Raw genomic sequence first — 22,935 nt, 5'->3', positions numbered from 1 at the left:
TTGAGTACCTTTAGGCAATGCAGGTAGATCAAAACTGATATTGCAATCTTGCATGGTAAGAATTTGGGATCTAAATGGTATTCCCAAATATAGTTTTTAAATATTGCAGCTCATTTCTTTAAAACATGCAGGTACCTGTAGTTTCAAACCCAAGACTCAAGCATGGAGGTCCATTGTTCCTTTTCACCCAATCAGAAGAGAATGTTTTCAAAACTGGAATTTCTGTGAGGAGGTTTGTGGAGGTTAGGAATGTCCACACCGTACATGTCAAAAAGAGAACCATAAATAGAAACTAATGCACACTAACTAAAAAACATCCCCTTATGGAGCTGGTTCCTCATTTCATTGAATCGCAAGATCACAAGACTGAAATGTAGGATTATCTAAGTGAAAGAGAATATGCCTGGTGTTAGACTCCACTTGCTTTGATGCATTTTTCTCTGCAGATAATAACTAGTTTTTACCTTCACAAACCTCTATCCACTTGATCTAACTCCATGGGGAGGTGGTACAGTTATTGTGACTCTATCCTAGGTGAAGCCAAGTGATTAAGCATGTTGGTCTTCACATACGAGCAAACTACCCCCCCTCCCAAACTACCCCCCTCCAATACTAAACCCCCCTCCCATACTACCCCTGCTAATGCTGCCCCCGTCTATAACACCCTTATCCAACACTGTGCCCCCCAAGGCTAGGCAGTCGCGGAAGTGATGGATAGATACTTGCCAGGAATTCTTCCCTGCAGAGCAACAAACTGTAACCCCCTATGGAGGAGGACATGGGAGGGGGGACAATGGATGAAGGACCCTGTGTGTGTGTCTGTGTGTGTGTGTGTGTGAGAGAGAGAGAGAGAGAGAGAGAGAGAGAGAGAGAGAGAGAGAGAGAGAGAGAGAGAGAGAGAGAGAGAGAGAGAGAGAGAGAGAGAGAGAAAGAGAGAGAGAGACAGAGAGAGAGAAAGAGCAGGAGAGTGTGTTTGTGTGTGTAGGGGGTCTGGGCTGGGGGTACAGTGAATCTGTTTCATGTCTAAGGGAGGGAATTCAACTTCCATATGGAGGGGAAACCCATTAAAGACGCATAAGGATGTCTCACTCTACAGAATTAATTTTATGAAATAAATGTATGGACTAAATTAAAACCTTATGAGCTACCAAACCATAACAAACCCAGAAAATGTGACCACTTATAAATGACTACACCTTGCGTAAGCAATCAGCCAACTGCCAATTTTCAAATAGAAGTTGATCTTAAAATGTCACGTCTGTTGTCAAGCAATATAGGATGACTGAAGTTCAAATTCACTGTTCACTGAGGCAGCCCTACGGAGGGCAAGACTGGCAGGCATTCTTGTTAACATGTGTATGCAGCTTCCCTAACCTTCTGCACACTCAGAGTATACACACACAGCTGCACACACAGACAAATATACATGTGTAAATGTGAATGTTTTTTAACTTCCTGTTGCAGCATGAGATCCCAATATATTGATCCTGAGTCAAAGCCCCCAGTTAAATGTAAACTGACAAAAGTGCCACCAAGATCCACAATTTGATCATCTGTAAGGGATCGCTCAGAGGTTCGGAATCTGTGGTGGTTCCAGCTAGGATTGTGCAACAGATATATTTGTTTACATACTGACACTCCATTCAACTGCAGCATGCGGTGTGGAGAGCTATATGAGTGGAGAGCACCCTGAATGGGAGAATGTGCTGGGTAGAAGGAAAGAAAGACAAATCTGTGTTTGTGTGTCTGACTCTCAGTGGTCATCTTCTTACACCCACGGTCAAACTCACGCATGCCCATTAGACAGCTGTGACTGTTTAAGACAATCAGGGGGAGGCTATGGGGAGGATATCTACACTTCTTTACTGGGAATCTCCATTCTAGAAGGGAGGGTTTTTTGGAAGGACATGGGGGAAGTAAGCAGAGGATAGTAGAAGGGGCTGGCTCCCAGACCTTAGCCCTTGAGAAAGGTGTTTATCTTCACTTCTCACTCTGACTGTTCATGTGATCTTCCTTCAACGCAGGATGGAGGAATGCCAAAGCAGCACCCAGACACACATACACACACTCACACACAAGTAGACAGAGACACGTTGCCAAACTCCTGTTAGTCCTCACAGACTATGACAGCCTGCATTACAGATAAAATGTGCAGGTACAGCACAAATCATCCTTTTGTGTAGAGATCCAACGTCAGATTATACAACGACTGTAACGTGTCAGGATCTGTCTGAGGTGCATGTTTACTTTCACTGGTGAGTTCCAGTTTTACCTGTTGGAAAATCTCTCACCAGCAGTACAAGAGGGAGAGGGGAACAGAAAGTGACCCATGTTAAGGAACTGAGTTAGGAGTGCATTTAACATTGCCTCTGGCTCTGGTCTCCAAGCCCCACCTCCCTGTCACACCAACATGCACGCTTGTTCATTCAAACACCACTCCCCCAACACATAGGCAGTGTCTGCATTCGGTCTTCCATCTCCCACTCTTCCTCTGTCTCCCTACCAGCATGCACAGGCGATTGTTCTATCTCTGGGTAACTGGGGTCCTGGTTCTACCCTTATGCTGGGGTGAGTACTCAATGACCTTAGAAGTTTGCCTTGCTTTGAGGAACCCCAGGGTTAATATCTCAGTGTTGCATTACTGGTATGGAGGGTTGCATGGTATACACTACAGCATCGATGTTACATTCATCGAAGGACCGGTGTCCTAAACGTGAATATATGGAATATCAGACATGCAGAGAGGGAGTAAGGTTTTAAGTCAATCTCACACACTGGGCATTTTGAGGAATAATAAGCATCCATCCAGCACTCTGCAGAGTTGATTCAGAAAGCCACGAGCTGTGTTATTGTAACCCTACCGTGAGGAGGGATGAGTTTTCTCAGGCACCAGGGGAGAGCTTCCGCAGGAGGGAATAATAATCAAGTCTTTCCAGCAGATCCCCTATGGGGATAACGTTTTTTTGTTCTTTCCTCCGTGAGGTCTTTATGCTGTGGAAGCTGTCCATGGACTAGTATAGACTTGCTTCTCTGGGAAAACACTTCAAAACCTTCTTGTTTTTGTTACTTTTGGCTCTGGCTGTCTTGTTGTTTGTCTTGTTTTGGCTGGGGTCCCCCTTGTCCACTGCAGACGTTTGTCTTCATTGGTTTTAGGGAGTTTGCAAGAAAGAAACATGCCAGGAAGTGGGAGAGTTTTGTCCCAAAACTGGTCGTTAGCAGTTTGGTCGGGTGATTCACGTTGCTGTTGGAGAAAGCACAGAGGAAGGTTCAGAAGAAGTAGGCAGCTTAGCTATAAATTGCCAAAAGCTTTTAGGAGTTTATTCTGCAAATTGTTTTTCGTCAAGGTTTTTGACTGACGTTTCCTTTATTACATTGTCATTGTTGTGTAGATTATTTTGTTACTTTTTGGGAATCTCTACTGCCACATGATCTTTCATGAGGAATTCCACCTGATACACTTACTGCTCATTGTCAGACATACCTGACAGTTTAAACATGAAAGGAAACCTATTGCATTGCAAAGACAGGGATGCCTGAACATGCATGGGGTTATTGAAAGGTACGTTTTATACATGGACATCCTGAATGTTTTCAGTCAATTTTCCCATTGTACTTAACATGCCTTCTGGCACTTTTTAAGTTGAAGAGTCCCTTGACATGCTGGACAACAAAGACTGATACAGAAGTTCATGGAGGTTGCAATTATGTTTGTCTCTTAGATTTTTTGCTCAATACTGTGTGTAAGTGAAGGCTTCAACAGACTCCAATCCAATGCGCTGGCAGTGCAGAGATAACCACCCTGTCTTCTTATCAGGACCAACTGTTCCCCTGTGTCTGGCACCCGTCATGTAGTGTATGATGTCATCACCAGGAACACCATATTTCTTTTGTTTTTTAGTAAAGTTCAGAGTAATGACCAATTGATCTATTTTCCCTGAATTAAATTACAAGTTCTACAACTGTTGGGCACCAGCCTCCCAAGTAAATGCAAGTAACTGTACAACATTCGAGAAATAATGACAAGATCAAACATGTTTGGTGAATGACCTGGACACAACATCTAAGGTGTGGTGCTGCATGCAGAACGTCTGTCAGTACACTTCAGGGCCCTCCTCGTCTGCCTGTGGTTTACCATAACTCTGGAGATCTTATCAAAGCTAAAAGGAGAATTTATTAGGTGTAGTGGGGAAAGTGAAAGGCTGGGAGAGTCTTGGTGGGACAAGGTTTTGTGGAGAGTAAGAGGGTAGTGGTGGGTGTAGGGGGGGGGGGGGGGCAGGCAGTGGTTGTCTCTGTGACAGACATCTGACAAGGTTGAGAGGTCACTGTTTGCTTAACTCTGTAACAGGAATGCTAAGATCTGAAAGACACCATCTTTGGATGTGCTACATGGTCATGAACCCAGTTGATTTGCAAAGGCACGTAGAGTTAAACAAAACAGTCAATATGGAAATGGTATTTGACTAATGGAAGTGTTTATTACACATTGTGGAGGAGCATGGAAAAGGATGTTGGGGCTTCCCAGCCACCTTGGGAAATCCCTCTTTCCAATCTCTTCAACCCTCCACCCCCCATAGCCACCAGTAATCAGTTGAGAAGAGTAATCTAATTTTCACCTTTCCCTCAACCTTTTGTCTGACTGAATGGTGAACGGATTCCAGTTGTGACACGTCCAGTACCGGTGTTCCAAGTCAACCAATGGACTTGACTCACTGGCTGAGTGGGTTGTGTCGGGTTGTGACTCATTAAAAAACTGACTGAACAAGCTGATGCTGGAAAATGTAAACCTTATCCCAACCAGTTTGTCACAACAGGCAACGTGTTATCACAGAGACAGTTAGAGACAGTGTTCTGTCTGAGCGTTGCTGAGAGTAACCGCCCTTATCACCAATGAAACAGGTGAACTAAATCCTGAGGATACTGCAAACGGCAAAGCCAACATTGCTCTAAAGACATATCAATTTTATATACAGTATGTGTATATATGTACAGTATATACTGTATATGCACAGTATATACATGCAGTATGTGTATGTATTTATAAAAGAATAAAACACTTTATCAGAAACCTACTGGATAAGTATATTTTAATTCAGTTTGTTTATAATATCTAGTCTTAGAATTGACTACAAATAAAGGATATAAAAGGAAATATTAACTTTAAATGGAAAGTATGGTTTAAACATTAAGACAATAGGTGGAAGAACTACCAGAACAAAATACATTTCCTGCCATTGAAATAAATCAAGGTAGGAAGCTAACTGCTGTTGACTTCTTGAACTACTTTTTCAATGTCAGGATTCATATTTAAAAGCTTTGTTTGTCTAATGCTGTGTACTGGCTCTTCTTGTTTCCACAGTGTGTCATATCACAGTATTGCAGGCCCATTAGTATTACAGTTTGAAGGCTCATTTGGCTCACAATTACTTCCTCTGTTTTTTTCTTTCTTTTTTTCTTGCATTCGTTGAGTTGAATACCCTGTGGTTGGATATAATTGGCTTTTCACTTTGTAAATACACATTTCTCTCAGTCTAAGAAAAAAATATAAAAAATAAGTACAGGGATGTCTTTTCTCCAAGTTAAAATGTACCCAGTGACAAGTGCAATACATAAAATATTTTCATAGGAGGTGGATTCTTTATCGAAATTGCTCAATCGAGAGTTTCATAAGATGTCTGTTTGTTTTTTGGTTCAGCCAAAGAGTGAAAGCTGAAACTCATTGTAACAACACATCTCTGTCTGTAGGACCTTGTCTACAGTCCCTGCACACTTGATTGATGGAAGACATGTTCCTCCTTGTATTGTCCTTCTGCCAACTCCACCATGGATCGTCCTGGGAGACAAACCACCCTCACGCTTCCATTGTTCGCATCGCTTTTTAAGAGTCCATAACTCACACAAGGTGTCTCTATTTGTCTTGGGCAAAGGGACCAAAAAATGCAGGCGCACCTGAGTGTTTATGGCTCCCCCAGGGCAAGCCAAACAAATGAGGTGGGGTTCCCCGGACCCACCTACAACAAATCCGGGGCCCATTGTGTGTGTGCAGTGAGAAAATGTAATCCACATGTTCAACAGGGAATCAAATAGGTTTGAAACAGGAGATGCTGAGGAGCACAATGGTGCTATCCAGAAATACAAATATAAGTAATGAGGTGCAAAGTAACCTTTTGTTTCAAGGCTTGCCAGGTTGTTGACAAAAATGTGTCACTTTTTCCCTCAATAGGAAACCAAGATGAGGAATACGATGACGTTACTCCAACACCAGACTATGACTACAGTGCCACTTTGGACTACATATTTTACAGTAAGAAATTGTCAAATTAAGAGAAGTTTGGGAAATATATTTTTTGTTTCTATGTACAACGTTGATGTAACTGTACTGTTTGCAAAACTCTTTCCATCCTGCTTAAGGTAATAGCAGCCAGCCAATTGACTACAGTTTGTTTGAAACAATAGGGGAGGAGAATGAAAATGAGCCAGGCAATCCTAGGAATGAGGTACCTTATGTTCATTAAAAGCTCTTAAAGGGCACACATGGTCACACTGTTAAGGTATTCGGCACCAAGTGTGTCAACAAAATTATAATATACAGTGTTCTCCATTAATACAGTATATTAACCTCACTATTGCATTCAAGGGACTCACTTCTAAAAGCAATTACTTAATGCCTGTTAAGTTCCTCACATCGTTCCTAACTGGCATGTCATGATCCAAACTAGGCTGCTGTGATTGGCCAATCATGCCTAGTGCTGATCCTAGGATTGGCTGCTCAACAGATATGTCGCTTAGCATGAAGGAGGCCATTCAAGACAGAGCATAGGTAAGACACACGGCTAGGGCATAACAAGGTAAGACATGTGAGATATAGAAACATTCACTAAGAACATGAGGAAATTAGGGAATTCAAGGGGAGAGTTTCTATAAACTCATACTTTTAATCAATAATTTTTAGTACCACTACATGCCAGGTGAACAGTAATAGAAAATGAATAATCTTCACAGTATCTGTGTATGAGAAGAAACATTGTTATCTCCAGTACACATTTCACACACGGGGGTTGACACCTAACTACAAAGGTCAAAGGTCTCCAACACTTTATGGCCAATACCCATATTTCACAGCCATAAAAGTAGTGCTCTCTAGATGCTTAAGTGAAAGACTCAAGTAGGCCTGAGGGCACTGACATAAACATTATCACTTAAAGAAAATAATCTCAACGTAAGCACCATGAAGTGTTCTTTAATACTTTGGAGTCTCATTACATTTTCTGTGTCTCTTTCCCAGAAATGCTGGATGTCGGACAGAGCAGAAGCCTACTGACTGACCTAGTTTGTCCGATGGTTCATATCAGTAGTGCAACCAGAAAATGCAGCATGTGAAGTTTCTCAGCACGATGATAATACAACAATGATTGTATGGACTGTGGAATTTCCTCTGGCCACCCTTTAGGGCACTTTTTTTTTGGAGATGCTATACATTTTTGAGTGTACACATTTGAATATTACTTAATTGTAATAAGGATCCAATCGTTTTTTACTAAATTGAAGGTAAATACAATTGCCTTGATAGTGCCGTTCAAATCATTTTAATTCAATGCAAAGCCACAGTCATTAGTCTATTAGCCCAAGTCAACAAAATGTTTCACCCCACAGTACTTTCGCAGTACTTTGTCTTTGAGAACATTTTCTACAACATGTTTTACTGCTTATACAATAAATACATAATTCAATTTTATGGGTCATATTTAGTAATGCATATCTTTTCATTTCACCTTTCATTTCAATTCAATGTTCTTTGGGTAAAAAAAAGAACAGCTGTAATGTTTTAGAGTTTTCCCTGCCACAAGTCATAGCTAGCTCTAGATGCGTTAACACCTGGGTGCATTTTTCTATTCTCTGTGGTCAGTACTTCATAGTTAGGATGTAGGTTTTAAAGCATTGCAGATGTTAACTGGAAGGAGTCAAGTACCATGTGTATTGATAGTAGGGTTCCAATTATCCTCCCATCCTTAGAAAAGCATTAATGTTGAAATTATATGTTTACCATAAAACAGAGAGGCCTACAGTGGGGTGGGGATAGGATGTGGGGGGGGGGCATTACAGTGCTACTCAACAAGCTGTATTTATTTTATTTTCTCCTCTATTCTTGCACAATCTCTGAGGCTGTATATTTTCCCATTCAAACACAAAGCCAAGGATTTGTAAAGGGAGCGTATTACATTCTGGGAAACGTACAGCCCAAGAAATGGTCAGAGGGCTGGGCAGCAGGAGAAAACCATTAGGGAGGCAGAATAGTCCTGGTGTGATGCCTCCTTCAACCGTCATCTGCTGATCATCATCAAATGAGGGGGAGGTCTTGCCATGTACTGAGAAGGCGGCATCAATGAGCATACTTAAACTTGATTTTCAAGTGAAGAAATCCAATGAAGTCCCACTGCATCAGCAGTATTTGACATGTTTTAAAGTACTGAGAAGTTCCCCCTCAAGTAAGACGTCTATCCAAAAAAGAGTGAAGCCTCACCTTTTTCTCCTATCCATACTCACCCACCCCCTGCTCTGACTTATCCAAAAATGTGTCCCCTCCTCACACACGCACACAACCTGTAAATAACTTCCAGCTGTAAAAGTATTAAAGTCAAACATCTGCATGTCTCTTATACATCTCTATTTATACTGGCACAAACTCCCCTCTGAAGCACAGTCTGTCCCCATGACTCAGGACATGCACTCTGTGGGAGAGCTACGGGAAAGCACAGACCGGCAGATAAAGAGAAGGGAGTGAAAGCATTAAGAGTTTGCAATTACCATACAAAAAGATAAAATACAAGCATTGTCTGCCTATACTGTAGGTCTACTAGTGTAATACAACTTATGAGCGTATCAAGCACAGCACTATCAATATTATATAAAATTGTATTTGGCTAAATTGATCATTATAATGTATTCATAGTATGAGATACTAAGTCGTTATAAAATAAAATAGTAATCTAAAAATGTTATGGGAAATTGATTGAAATCCGCAAAATCAGACAGAATTTCAGAGACCCAATACCTGGAACTGATTGACGTCACATGGAAGATGGTCAAGGCGGCCGACGAATACGTGCCTCTTGACATCATTACTGGGCTATTAAAACCATCTAAAGAAGGAAAAGATTACACCAAGGACAGCCAAGAGATTAAGGCAAGCGGGGTGTTCCCTTTTTATCGCTTTATATAACAGGTGCCGTAAGGATGAAGGAGTGGTCTATAACAAATTTCATTCATTAATTGTTTTGTTTCTTAATGCATTAAGTAAAAATCAACCAGCCCACACACATCCTTTGTGATCCATAAAAAACGAGTCTAAACGTCGAATTACAAGTTGTCATATAAAGTTCACTTGGGATAATGGGTCTAATCCAATTTAACCCAACCAAACCAAACATGTTTTCTTAGCGTAGTCCGCAATCTCTCATCGTCAGCCTGGGGCTGCAACTATGGGATTGATGACATAAAAGAACAGATCCAATGAAGTAAGTGGGTGACGGGTGTGTAGGTGTCTGCTGGGCGATTTCCCAGTACTGATACCTAATTGAAGCTCATTCAACGGAGGAGACCAACAACTAAACCTGCTGCTCTTTTTCAGTACCTTGGACAGCGTAGCAAGAACAGCGAGAAGTCACTTTACTGACTGCATTCCATCCAACACAGAAATGTCAAAACCAGCAGTTATGCTCCTTACTTTTGTTTACTTTTTGTACATATTATCTTCAACGTCAAACGTGGCTGCAGGATGGACTGATGAAAGGTCACCATCTAAGCATGAAGCTACCAAGGACACAAGGGAATTGGTGAGTTCTGGCATACAATCAAATCGCTGGAACCAAGTAGGCTACTTTAGAAGTTAAAAAAGATCCTCATGGTTATTGTACCTTCTGGCCTCTATCTGCTGATAGTGTTACCCCAAGATGTTTTCCCGTACACCTTGTATCATGAAGCTATTGTTGTGGGCTATGAGAACGCCAGACCAGTTCACCAGATCTGTTCTAGAAGCAGCACAATCCAAGACCAAGGAAAATCAAATAACCTAGATAGTGGGTAATTTTTTTCTTTTTGTGATTAAATTTGTGAGCCAATATAGATCTGTTTCAGTTTGTACTACAGCTGAGAATGTTGGCACTAAAATAATACACTATCACCACGAATACTTATGGTTGTTACTGGACATAACCAGGGGTTTACTCTGTTTTTCATCAGCTTGGTGTTCTTCACAATGTTCTAGAGAAACTTCAGAACAGAAGAATGGATTCATGGGACAGAAGACAGAGCCGCCTCCCTAGTGTAAGTCCAATAAAAGGTTATATGTGACAGATTCCTTACAGGTTATATCTCAGAGGATCTCAGATTTTCACATCTTCGACTGTTGAATAAATATAAAAACATTTTTGTCTGTGCATCACAACATAACTATAAAGACAGATTTGTAGTGCCACAGACAAACAACAATTTATCAACTTTAAAACTGGTAGCCTTAGTACAAAGTGAAAATTCACTATACCCAACATTATTTAAAGATTGAATTACACACTTGTCATATGAGGGCATCTAATGGTTGATTGGAGTCTCACAATGTCTGTCTGGTTTTGGGGCTATTAGGAAGCTACAGCAACTGCTCGACACTTCAGCAAGCAGATATAAAAAGTATAATAATGTTATTTTGCTCTCTATTGTCTGTGCATATGTGTAATTTCTCCAAAATGTGTTTGCAGTGTAATGTTGGTGATTTCTGCACAGCGAAAAAAGGACCACGATTTGGCCAACTATGTGACTGTCCAAGAGGGTCAAAGTGCAACCACTTCTTTCTCAAGTGTTTGTGATTGATGGCATTTCATACTGGATTTGACTATTCTTGTCTTGAGTTTTGATTTATATATTTTATCATCTAACATGCAAGTGTTCTTATATAATTTTCCTGTGAAAAAGTTTTGAATTAATGTTCATGTTTATTTGATAAACTGTAGGCAAATACTTTATTTTTTAAATAAAATGTGGTTTACATTTGTAACCGTTGTTGGAGAGCTTATTTGAAATATGTTCACAGGCACACATACCAATTTCAATTTGTATTTGAGGTATGTCCTTCTTGCATGTTGAGATAAGGTCCAAATATTTTTTTACAACTTGGACCAAATCTAGGATACTTGTGAATGAACCATAAACATGCGGGCAAATATATATTTTTACATTTTAATTACATGCAACAACATTAAATGTTATGTAGTACTTTAGTTCTCAGGTTATGGATATGTTAACAAAGCATTGGGACTTTAGTAAGAAGAAACATAATAGATTACATCACAACCTTAAATAACTATATATTGTTGTACTGCATTAACAGCAAGCACTTTGATCTCAAACTGAAAACTTAATACATGATAAGGAATTATACAGATGACTGATAAATAACACCCTGTTTAAACCCTCAATATAATCAGGTAAGAAAGACACATTTGTATCCATAAACTATTACATCTTGGTATATACATACTCAATACGGCCACTACATGAAGAAATGACATTAAAGTGCAGTAAAATGCTCACAATGGCAAATGAGGTAGTTCAACTTTGGAGGAGACTATATGGATTCGATCTGCCGACGGACCTTCTCTGAGGCAAGGCGGTCCAAGCCACGTTGACGGACAATCACAAGTAGGATGAAGACAACTGTCAGAGTCATCATAACTCCCTCAAACTTCCAGAAGAGCTTTTCCTCCTGTCTTAAAGAGTGGCAGCTGACAGAACGATGGAGAATTAAGACTGATGCTAAAGCCTTGAGTCTGCTTCACAAAGCTTAGTGCAGTATCTCAGATTTAATTTATAAATTGTCATATAAATTCCAAACAAGTTCCTTTCCCTGTAAATCCATTCCAAAGTGTTATATTTGTTATTACAGCTACTTTTAATCTTTTAAAAATTCTAATCATTTTCATCAATTCAATGTTATTTAAGAAATCAAGGACAACAAGCCTACCTCTTATGTTCAAGTTTGTTAGACTTTGAACAGTTAATCTGCTCAATGAATCCAGTTAAGTGACAAGGTGGCCACGATTTCTAGGAGTGGGGTAATAAAAAAATCGTAAAATTTGACAATCAAATAATATTTCTGATTAAAATGGGAAAATATGTGTTTTCTCTTACCATCTGAAAAGGTGTACACTGGGCACACACTGCCAAAATTGTAAACTCCTCTTCCTGCCAGCAATGAAGGGATGAAGTGCTCATGGCTGCAATTAAAATTAGGAGTTATTCTTGTCTGCTATTTTGCTGTTGGCCCGAAAACCCGTTGAGAGATGTACACTAATTAAGAGTTTTGGGTAGGTAGGTAACTATAGGACTACTGTAGCTTTTGAGTTCTAGATCCACTGAAAAACTGACAAAGGGTAATACATTTAAGTTTTGTTTTTAAAAGAAAGAAAAACAGACAACGGGTAATGCATTTAAGTAAAAAACAACAATTGTAGGCCTACCTGTTGCACGTTCTTTTAATGAACGAGCAGCACCGTAGACACTTAAAGAAAGCACACTGTTAGAGACTAGGTAAACTCGGTCAGTGTGGTTTCCACGAACACATTCAAGCGGGCCTACCTGAGCGGCAAGCAGATGGCATAGATCGACAACACTAAAGTTGGTGAACAGCGCATTCTGCTGGCCAAAGGGCAAAGGTACAACCACGAAACTGCAACAAAACTTCTAAAAGAATATTTCGACAAAACATAAACAAGTATTTCTAAATAATAGCAAATACGTGTCTTAATAAACGAACTACCTATAATATACTTACACACCAATCACATTCATGCTGTACGAAGTCGTAACTTTGTCTACTTTATCAATACACCGCATGCTTGCTCACACATAGCATTAAGGTAAATACACAGTTTAGTGGCTTACCCCAAAATGAGGTGCTTGTATTACAGTGTTTCCATTTGACAAATGTAGATAGTCTTTTCACGATTTCATTGTAAGATAACCGCGACTGATAAATGTTTGCTTACAAGTCAGTAGCCATCTTGCATTTCCTCCAGTTCCTGCTCAGTTCATGTGACCATGTTTTCAAACATTAATGCCGTTTACTTAGCTAGTCACTTTGTTAGTCGCCCGACGTCCGTTGTTAAGAAAGCTAAGCTAATGTTCTCTCATCGCCAGTATTAGGACGGCTATGGAAATGAGAAAAGGGTGCAAGTAAAGTTGCATAACCACTCTGTTTAGGTTTTTATTTAGTTAAACTGCATGCATGTTAAAATGTTAAAACAATATGAAACCTTACATCAAACATTTTCTTGATCAACTAAACTTTTTTTGTTTTGTTGCATTTTTAGATTCACAAAAACACTTCTAGACTGGTTTGATGACAGTTTAGTCTTTAACGTTTAACTTTTTTTTTTAACTTATAACAGTATCAACAACTTTTGCAACTTCAAAAACAAAACAAAAAGCACCAAATATTCAAACTGCTGGCAAACCTGTCATTACCATAGTTGTCTTGCACAAAAACAAACTATTTCATAATCAGAACAAAACTGATCATGCTAAACATCACCCCCCAAAAAAGTATACAGTTGTAGCTCTTACATGAGAAATTGCTTTTTAAATTTTTTTTAACTTCAGAATTTTCATTTAATATCCAATATAGTCTGCACCGGCCATAGACATGTAATCATCCAGCTGTGCATCCAGATTGCTCTTGGACATGGACATGTACTCGTCAAGCTCGTTGTCCAGCTGCTCTTTGGTGATGACCAAGGGTCCTCTAAAAGTGCCACGACCTCTGTCTCCAAAGGCTGCCCTGGCCCTGAAGCCTCCCCTCGTGACGGAGCTTCCCCTAGCACCAAAACCTCCCCTAGTACTGAACGCTCCCCTGGTGTTGAACGCTCCCCTGGTGTTGAACGCTCCCCTGGTGTTGAACGCTCCCCTGGTGTTGAACGCTCCCCTGGTGTTGAACGCTCCCCTGGTGTTGAACGCTCCCCAGTCTCCAAAACCATGCCTAGTGCCAAAACCACCGTGCCCTCTTGTGCCAGTCTGATCCAGACTGAGACCAACTCCTCTTCTTCCTGCAGAGGGACATAAGGAACAGTGTATTATGCATGCTGAATAATGTGTGTTTCTTTCATAATCCATGTGCAACAATCTGAAATAGTGCTCTCACCTCTTCCTCTTTGGTACCAGGCTCCTTGGGTTAACAGCGCTCCAGAGCTGGTCACCAGACCACCCTGCATCCTCAGCGCAGAACGCAGCTTCTTTCTGGCAACACTGTTCCAGCCGTGCCTCGGACCCACTCCTGCACATTACAGAAATGTTTGACAAGGGAAGCGCTGGTCATTGAAACTATTAACTCAAACCTTCATTGTAAAGTGTTGCACTTCAATCCCTTATTTAGACCATGAGCATAAGCTGAACAAATCAGTTAAACAGCTAGGGTTCACGTAAGGATGAAACCTAAGGATACCAAAGGAACACTTGCTCTGACCAGTCCCGCTTACACACAGAGGGGAGTCCTACTACACATATACAGATTCAGATAACCTCATTCATAAGCAGCATGAAAAATAAACCACATATACTCACTTCTAAAATTGAAGCCTGGTTTAAAGGAACCCTCTCTGACCATCCTCCAACGGAACCCTTCTCTGGATGTGTCTGGCAGTTCCCTCATGGAGAACCGTCTGCCAGCACCCCTCCACGATATGGCCCCCAAGGGCTGGCCCAGCCTGGCCAGCACATTGGGTTTTCCCAGACGGTGCTTCAAACTCTGCAGAGTATAGCATTGGGGAGAATACATATCAAAAGGTCAAAAAAGGATTATATTGGTAAAGGTATTTGATGTGGAAAAGAGATGTAACATTTCAACAGATTTCCCTCAAGTCCAAACCGATAGGTCAAGAGGTGGGGCTACTGCTTATCCAGACTACATGCATTGTTTCCCTCTTCCTCCAGAGTACCCTATGCTGCAGGGCAACCAGTACTGATGGTCTGTCTTCCATCTGCAGGACAAGCTTTCTGTTCCTGAAGCTGGCCTCCTTCTGCTGCAGGTTGGCCTCCACTACCACCTGGTCAGGTTGACTCTTCAGCATGATGGTGAAGCTGTCAGGGGTAACGGAGGGTGATGGACAGAGTTGAGGGATGTAGAGAGGCGAGTATACCTTAAAAGTGAAAGCTGGTTCAAGGAGTATGCATACTGCTAAGAGGGCAGCAGTAGGGCAGAGGCCTTAATCTGTCCAGGACATTTGGGAGGTTGTGCAAGTGGAACAGGCCTATGCCATTCCTCTGCACCGCCTTCTACAACTCAAAATGTGGTGGCTTACATTTCAGCAGGTGTGAAGGATTTGAAGGGATATGTATGCACCTGGTACACACCATTTCTCACATACATGGAAACTCGGAAGGTTTTGCGAAAACAAAATGGTTGTAGCGTGAGAAGAATAAAAGGCGATTAAAGTAAGCGCTGTATATTTTCTTACCGTTCATGGAGAGGTACTGTTGAAGTGCTGTTAAGCACGAGTTTCTCAGCAGTTGGTGGCAAAGACATTGCGTCCTTGATGGTAGAACTAGCCAGCAAGAAATAGTAATATATTTGAACTTTTAAGGTGTCAGTATTTAATCACAGATGTATCTCGCATGGTACCAGTTAGCTAACGCCAAAGCTAGCTATCAGGTGACCTAATTCTTGCTATTAAACTGGTATATTGTCGAAGAAGCTGACTATGAAAATTCCTAGGCCATTTTGGTCAACAGGCGCTGTTTGCTAACGTAACTTTCGTTAGTTGCTAGCTAACGTTAACAGCGTCAGAAAACAAAAGCTTTCTCAGCCTATACTCACCTCCACCAATAAGCAAAAGATGATATAGCTGCTCTAACTTTAACCTCGTAGGACTTCCCAACCTCTTAACAATGACCAGGGGAACTAGAGCTAGCTAGCTGACTTACTTTCGACGCGCTAGTGTTTAGTTGCTGACTGTAAATTTCAAAACTACGGAGAGGCCGAAATGTCAAACCTATAATCAAACATTGGGACACCTATATTTAGGCCGCCAAATATTTAGGGGAAGTTGCTAAAGGCAGTTCAATTAGTTGCAAAAAAATTGCTGAATGACGTTATGATGACATTAGGTGTGGCTGCATATCCAGTCCTGTACATCTCTGTATTTGTACAGAGACAATAATAAAAAAGAATGGTATTTTGTATAGACATAGACGTATATAGAGTACGTAAACCCAAGTCTGCACACTTTGCCATGACGGTATACGAACTAAAACAATGACATTAGAGAACTACAACTCTGCATTTAAGCAATAAGGTACGAGAGGCAGTACTTTATCGCCAATAAAGTACGTGTTCAAGGGTGTTGGCAAACCCTGGAATACGTACTTTATTGGCGATAAAGTACTGCCTCGAGTACCTTATTGCTTTTATAATACGGTTGCCAGCGAAATTATGAATAGTAAATAAATAGTAACCTGCCTTTCAGCACAAAATAGTTATAGACAACAAACATTGTGTATCGCATTTCAGTAGCCGAGAGAAAATAGTCCCTGTAAACGGTGGCTGTTGCTATGCAACGGACAAACAGCATTGTGCACTGCACGTTTGTTAGCCTAGCTAGATCTCGCACCATCTCATTCATTCAATGCTCATATTATAAAAGCTACCTTTAAAATAACAACGACTATGGGACACTTTCAATAAAATTATATTTAATATAAACACTAGGCCTAAACATTCTAAATCAATCATTAATGTTTCGTAGGCACTGGGTGTAAGGTAGCTAGCTAGCCTACTAACCTACATATGCTGTAAACAAGTTACGAGTGACTTGGGACTCGATAGACGAACATTAGGCTGTTGTTAAGGTTAGCTTATGTTGATTTGGATATCTCCATTAATTGTGCATCCGTGGAAAACGTTGTTTTAAGAAGCCAAGTCCAGGTCATGTAATTGCGTGGCTACGAAGCTCAAATTAAATAAGTGTAGTCTAGTTAGCAACTATAGACCTGAGCTTCCGTCCAACGTTTCAGTAGCTAGACCAGCTAGCACTGATAGCACGGGACAGTGCAATATTATTGCTCAAAAATTAACCGAATGTTGCTAGTATAGCTTGCTAACCAATAATTGCTGCATGCCAGTAGTTACTTGTAGACAGTCTTTTTCTACGGCAACATTTTGGTTATTTTGAGTGCGCACTAATATGGAACGCTACCGTTTTAAGGTAAATGTAAGGCATACCAGAGCATTCTCTGGGCGTACAGTACATTATGCTCAATAAAGCACACCCGGTGACTCACTCTCAACCAATCAGAATGCTTGATTTAAACCACCCGTATTATAATAATCTGTTTGACACGCCCCGAGCGTGGTGAACTGTGTAAAGGCGAGTGATGGCAAGCTGCAGTGTAAACTTGTAATGTAAATTTAAATGTACATTTAAATGTAACCATAAACGTACCGAAACTCCTCCCCAACTGCAAGCGGCAAATCTCGCTGGTCGATTCGTGCAGCTGCAACCGACTGCGGCTGCGGTATGGAGCTAAATCAGGGCCAAAATGTTTTGTTAATTCGAAAAATGTATTCAAAAACCATGTATACCATTTTTTTTCAGGTTAAATAACATTTCGATTACATTTTGGAATAATTTTGAATACGTTATTAATTTTCATTATCACTTTCATATTTTCACATATTTTCACATTTCACGTTTTCAGATTCAAAACCTTTTTTTTCAGGTTTTTTTTCAGTTTCAGACTTTTGGCCCCGATTTTGCGGAGGGGGCGTGGCTTCAACTCAGAGGCGGGAATTATAAGTGACAGCATAACCAGAGCCTGTTTAAGGAGAACATGCCCCGAATTTTGTTGCAGTTCCACCAGAGTTCCACTGGGAGTGATCGCGGTCGAGTGCAAAATGAATGAGAGTCTATGGAGCTAAACGGCTAAATTTGTCTCTTTCGCCTGATTGTCATTGACAAATCTCTGATTTGATTGTAGTTTTCTTATGTTCAACATGGATTACAGGTCAAAAGTTGAATGAACGAGTAGTTATGTCCTTTCGATTTCTTACAGGGTAAGTCGTTGTTGCCCATAACACGCTAGCATTCTGCTAACGGATGCTGATTGGTTAGTGAAAGACTGACTACGACAAGAGATCCCGCTTGATGGCATCCGAAGCAGAAACAGAATGTCAGAGCATTAGCAACATTAGCAACAACATTAGCGAGCCAAAACTCTTTCTAGCATGTGTATTGACAGGGAGAGCCTAACCTGCCAGCTGTGTTGTCGATGCCTCAAGAGAAAAGTGGAAGTAACCAGAGCTTAACGTCAAGCAGTAGCACTGGTCGTACAATTTGTTTGACGTCAATGCCGTATATATCTATGACACGGGTTTACACATCTATTTTGCGTGTCATAGATATATACGCAGAAGTATGAGCCTAACGTGTCAGCTGTGTTGTCTATGCCTCGAGAGAGAGAAAAGGAAGTGACCAGAGCTTGCCATAAAGCAGTATCTCTGGTCTACGATGTGTATGACGTCATTGAAAGGCTAAAAGGCTTTCTAGGACAAAAAAGCGACTTTAATAAAATCTAACATCCAGCAGTGTGTATTTATTTTGCCTCCCCTTTTGAATTCAACGTTCAAATTACTAGACAAAAAAATGTTATCCTGAGAAAAATGGATTTTGAGGGCTATAGCTCCATAGACCTCCATTCATTCTGCACTTACCCATTAGCGTCCTCATATGGAACTAGGGTGGAACTGCAACCAGTTCAGAACCCGGAAGTTTCCCAAGAGTCACAGTCAAGCCCCCACCCCTCGCCCCTCGGCTTGTAGGTGGATGTAGGTGGTATTGCATTTACGGTTAGGTTTCCGACTATTCCAGTCGTTTTTATTCTATTAACTCCAGTCAACATTTACAAAACTATCTCCCCCAATAATTTTTGTTCGATTCTTGAACCTGGCTCATACTACTAGCTTTTTCATTGAATAATTTTTCCAGATTTTTGCTAAGTTTGAAACCAATCCGAAATGGGTAAACTAGCACCCCATTTATTTGCCTACGTCAATAAAAGTTGCCTGCAAATGTGCTCGCGGATACTAACAGGGCACGAGCACAAAAGTTCACATTGGCCAATAGCCGATTTACATTGAGCTGAATGAGCCAAAGACTTATATTGAATGAGCACAGGGAGAAATGGCTTGAGTTGCCTGCCTTGTTGTAGCAAATTGTTGTCACACATACATGAAATGTTGTTAATATAGTTTATTCCCGTTATTTTAAAAACAGATTCGATTTTTTGTAAAAACGTTCATGACATGATGGCAAATATATTAAGCTAAGCGCGAGCATAGATTGTTGACATGTCTATCTGGAGCAAAGATGAAGATTAATACTTTAACTGTTAACCACAATAGAAAATGATATATATTTAAATAATATTAGTCTTGCCTTCAGAAGCTTTTGTTAAACACACCCATTATTCTTTTTTTGATTGTGTCATCAAGCCAGACTGCTTTTGTGGGACAATGAAGGTCCTCAGTGACTATGTTTCACCCCCACTTACATCTGATGGAAACGTCTTGTAGCCTAAATGGTTCTATGAATATGCCCCTTTCAAAGGCAAATGTTCAATAAAGTATATTTTAGACACACTTCTCAAGCTTTTATTTATTACATTATTAACTTGTTAGATCACGTTATATCCATTAATAGACGTTTGGTTTTCTAGGTTGAACATATAAAACACAGGTCACATTTCAACACTGATGTGAAATTTAAGGCAGTGAGAAATTCGATGCATTTCGTTTGAATATAAAGTTGACGGCTAAATATAGGGCTATTCTAAATGGAACTCATCACATATGTTGCTTTTTTTCTTCGAGATATGAGTATGATTTCCAACGCATTGTATCGGATGAAATGAACTGTTAACATGTACAGCTCCGTCGTTGTTCTCGCCAGGCAAAGAAAGCTTAATAGTTATTTTGGTAACCAAAATCTTCCATAATGCAGACTTACTGTAGCTTACTGTCAACTTTATATTCAAACGAAATGCCACGAAATTCACACTGCCTTCAATTTATCATCGGTGTACAAATGTGGCCTGTGTTTTATATGTTCATCCTACAAAACCAAACGCCTATTAATGGATATAACGAGATCAAACAACACTTGGTAATACTGTAATAAATAAAAGTGTCATGTCCCCGGACCGGGTTTTAGTCTGTTCTTCCAGGTCCAGTCATCCATTCCACTTCTTCACTCCCTCCCGGTAACTCACCTCACCTGCGGCTCATTCCCTCATCAATACCACAGCTCTTAAACCCCGGATTGTCACCTACTCTCGCCAGTTTGTTGAATTACCGACCCCACGTCTGTATTCCTGCACTGTAAAATGTTACCAGGATTTAACTGCAATATTTCACAATAAATCATTGTATTATAACTTTACAGGCTTTAACTGCAATAATCTAGTGATGGGGGAAACGAAGCTTTCCGAAGCAACGAGCTATTTGACACAATTATCTCGAAAAAGTATCCCTTTTTCGAAGCGTTCGATACATCTTCTCCATAGGGACATCTGCTGGTCAGTTTATGGTATGACGACTGTATCGAGCGATGGAAGGAATCAAGTGACGTCAAGTCCTCGAGACGTCAGTCTCACAATCGTCATTGACAACTTGATAAATAAAGGTTATGTGATAAATGTTTCGATTGGCAAGTGTCAAAAATATGTTATCATATTGTTGTATTATAAACAACGTAACGTCTTTACTACTTTACATTTATAACATGTATTTTTATGGTCTTATAACGTTAGTTCCACTGAGTCCAACTGAGTATGGCCTCGTGGTAAGAGCGCAGACCCCCATTGAGGCATAGTGAGATCGCATCCGCTCATCCCGTTTTAGTAAAGGCTATGCTAAATGAATACATTATTATATGATAATGTAAGCTAGCAGTTAAGGTTTTGGAACATGCTTTTGCAACCGGAAAAGGGATGGCCACATTTGAGGGCTGGTAAAACTAGAGAAATATGTAGGCTATGTGCTTGTGTACACCGACTATCTCATATCTGTATCTATCTCTGTATATCTAGCTCTGGCAATCTATCTGTATCTCTGGCTCTGTCAGTGAATGTGTTGTTGTAGCTTCGGACGTCACTTCGATACTTCGACTCTGATCACGTGGTTTTTGCCCATCTGAAGCCACGCCCGACGTTTCGAAAGGTCGATACCGCTTCGTGAGCACGGTATCGAGCTTAACATCACTACAATAATCCCAATATCACGTTGTAATGTAGAATTTACTGTGAAATCAATGTAGACACAGTAAGTTACTGTAAATGAAACGATACTGGGATTTCACAGCATTTTGTTGGGTTATTTCACAGTAAAATACTATTTTCAAATCATAATTTGAGATAACCCACTACATTACTGTAAAACTTAAACTAGTTTTGAGGTGGAAATGACGTCAGTTTTGGCGCTTTCCCAACCGTTACTCTTTTCCACCATTTCACCTCGGCGCTGCCTGCCAGGATCGTGACTTTTGCTCTGTAACGGTAAACTATCTGCAGGCATCCAATTTAGTTGCTAGTAATCTCTGTGCGTACTTATGTTTTACTTGTGCAGTTTATACGTACTTGACTGATTTGAGTAATCAAATCCAGTAGCGTTAAATCCGTCATGATTGCAAACATTTTCGTCTAGATTGATGGCTAGGTAAGTCTCACATGGTCGATGCTTCAGCTAGGGTTGCTGGCGTCAGTGAAATAGGAACAGAGTATGTTGCCTCAGCTAAAGATTCGTAGCAAGTACTGTTCAAATTATACATACAAATTTGTAGGTTTTTGCCACTCCAAATTTAGGATGAACTATTAGCTAACTCTTCTCTGGGTCAGCGCGAATGCTATTTTTATAGCGAAGTATTAACATTGAAGTGAACTAGCTAGTGTTGCACAGAAAACCTGTACTAAAAAGAGACACTCTTACATAGCGTCAGTGTCCCTGTGCATACATGGAGACAATCACTGCAAAAGAGCTGCAGTTCCGGTGCAGACAGGAGAATCTAGCAGAACGCCATCTCTGTAGCACTCCATCCAATTCCAGAACCCGGGGTCCTGAAGTCCGACTCTTACGATACTCAAACGATGCGATGTTAATATACCTCTCTGATCTAACGAGTCTGGCTAACTGTCGTGACCTCTCAGGTGGGCTATGGCTGCGATGGAGAGCTGGAGAGATGGTTGTTCTGCTGGCTTCTCCTGTCTCTGCACAAGAACTGCAGATATTTTGCAGTGATCGTTAATGAGCCTAATGACGAATCATGGTCAGAATTATGATGGCCCATGCTACACCCCCTACAATGGAAGCCAATTCCAGGTTGATGATAAACAATATAAAACAGTACATGGGAAGTCCAAAAGTTAAATTGTTGAATTTAATAGTGAATTTAATACTTAAATTAGTTTTGTCTTTGTTGTCTTTGTTCATGCTTTGACTTTTAATTGAGCAACTCCAAAGCATGTTTGTGTGGTAAAATCACAGTTAACAAGTCAAATTTGCAGTGTTATTTAAATTTTAAATGTACAGTAAATTACTGGCTACTAGTTGCATTACTTTTACAGTAAAAAACATAGAAATACAGACAATCACTGTAATTTATATACAGCAAGACGATGTAATTCCACAGCTACATACTGCTATATCACAGTAATCCAATGACATGACAACTGTGAAGTTACAATATACCGCTGTAGTTGCATTGCATTTTACTGTGAAATGTTTACAGTTCATTATTGTGAAACATGTGCAATACATTACTGTGAAATATTTATAATAAATTACTGTAAAATTACTGTGAAAGTAATGCAACTAGTAGCCAGTAATTTACTGTAAAGTTACAGTAA

General features: G+C 40.3%; 2 protein-coding genes and 1 long non-coding RNA gene across 7 annotated transcripts; 1 reads left to right on the top strand and 2 right to left on the bottom strand.

Annotated features, from left to right (window-relative positions):
* Positions 1–2,438: 2,438 nt before the first annotated feature.
* Positions 2,439–7,727, top strand: LOC146300755 (uncharacterized). Of its 2 annotated transcripts, none has more exons than XR_014729464.1 (5): positions 2,439–2,568; positions 6,221–6,301; positions 6,409–6,494; positions 6,717–6,817; positions 7,283–7,727. It is a non-coding gene; the product is annotated as an uncharacterized LOC146300755 (long non-coding RNA). The 2 variants fall into 2 exon arrangements; XR_014729466.1 differs by lacking the exon at positions 2,439–2,568 and adding an exon at positions 3,076–3,559.
* A 3,254-nt stretch (positions 7,728–10,981) lies between these two features.
* Positions 10,982–13,177, bottom strand: LOC146300754 (protein JTB-like). 2 transcript variants are annotated; one of them, XM_084705760.1, is made up of 6 exons: positions 13,035–13,177; positions 12,625–12,729; positions 12,507–12,547; positions 12,178–12,263; positions 12,011–12,090; positions 10,982–11,771 (listed from the first exon to the last, which is right to left on the bottom strand). In XM_084705760.1, the coding sequence occupies exons 1-6, from the start codon at positions 13,046–13,048 to the stop codon at positions 11,615–11,617; spliced, it is 483 nt and encodes a 160-aa protein (XP_084561886.1). In that variant the 5' UTR covers positions 13,049–13,177; the 3' UTR covers positions 10,982–11,614. The 2 variants fall into 2 exon arrangements, with proteins under 2 accessions (XP_084561886.1, XP_084561894.1); XM_084705768.1 differs by having other exon boundaries at positions 12,931–13,094.
* A 45-nt stretch (positions 13,178–13,222) lies between these two features.
* Positions 13,223–16,550, bottom strand: LOC146300753 (uncharacterized). Of its 3 annotated transcripts, none has more exons than XM_084705745.1 (6): positions 16,499–16,550; positions 15,498–15,584; positions 14,949–15,120; positions 14,605–14,788; positions 14,186–14,317; positions 13,223–14,090 (listed from the first exon to the last, which is right to left on the bottom strand). In XM_084705745.1, the coding sequence occupies exons 2-6, from the start codon at positions 15,563–15,565 to the stop codon at positions 13,657–13,659; spliced, it is 990 nt and encodes a 329-aa protein (XP_084561871.1). In that variant the 5' UTR covers positions 15,566–15,584; positions 16,499–16,550; the 3' UTR covers positions 13,223–13,656. The 3 variants fall into 3 exon arrangements, with proteins under 3 accessions (XP_084561871.1, XP_084561862.1, XP_084561876.1); XM_084705736.1 differs by lacking the exon at positions 16,499–16,550 and adding an exon at positions 15,857–16,376; XM_084705750.1 differs by lacking the exon at positions 16,499–16,550 and adding an exon at positions 15,857–16,362 and having other exon boundaries at positions 14,979–15,120.
* Between the last annotated feature and the right edge of the window lie 6,385 nt (positions 16,551–22,935).

Source organism: Hypomesus nipponensis, chromosome 2 (assembly GCF_054491055.1).
Source record: "Hypomesus nipponensis isolate SF chromosome 2, ASM5449105v1, whole genome shotgun sequence".
NCBI lineage: Eukaryota > Metazoa > Chordata > Actinopteri > Osmeriformes > Osmeridae > Hypomesus > Hypomesus nipponensis.
This window is presented reverse-complemented; position numbering and strand designations above follow the sequence as displayed.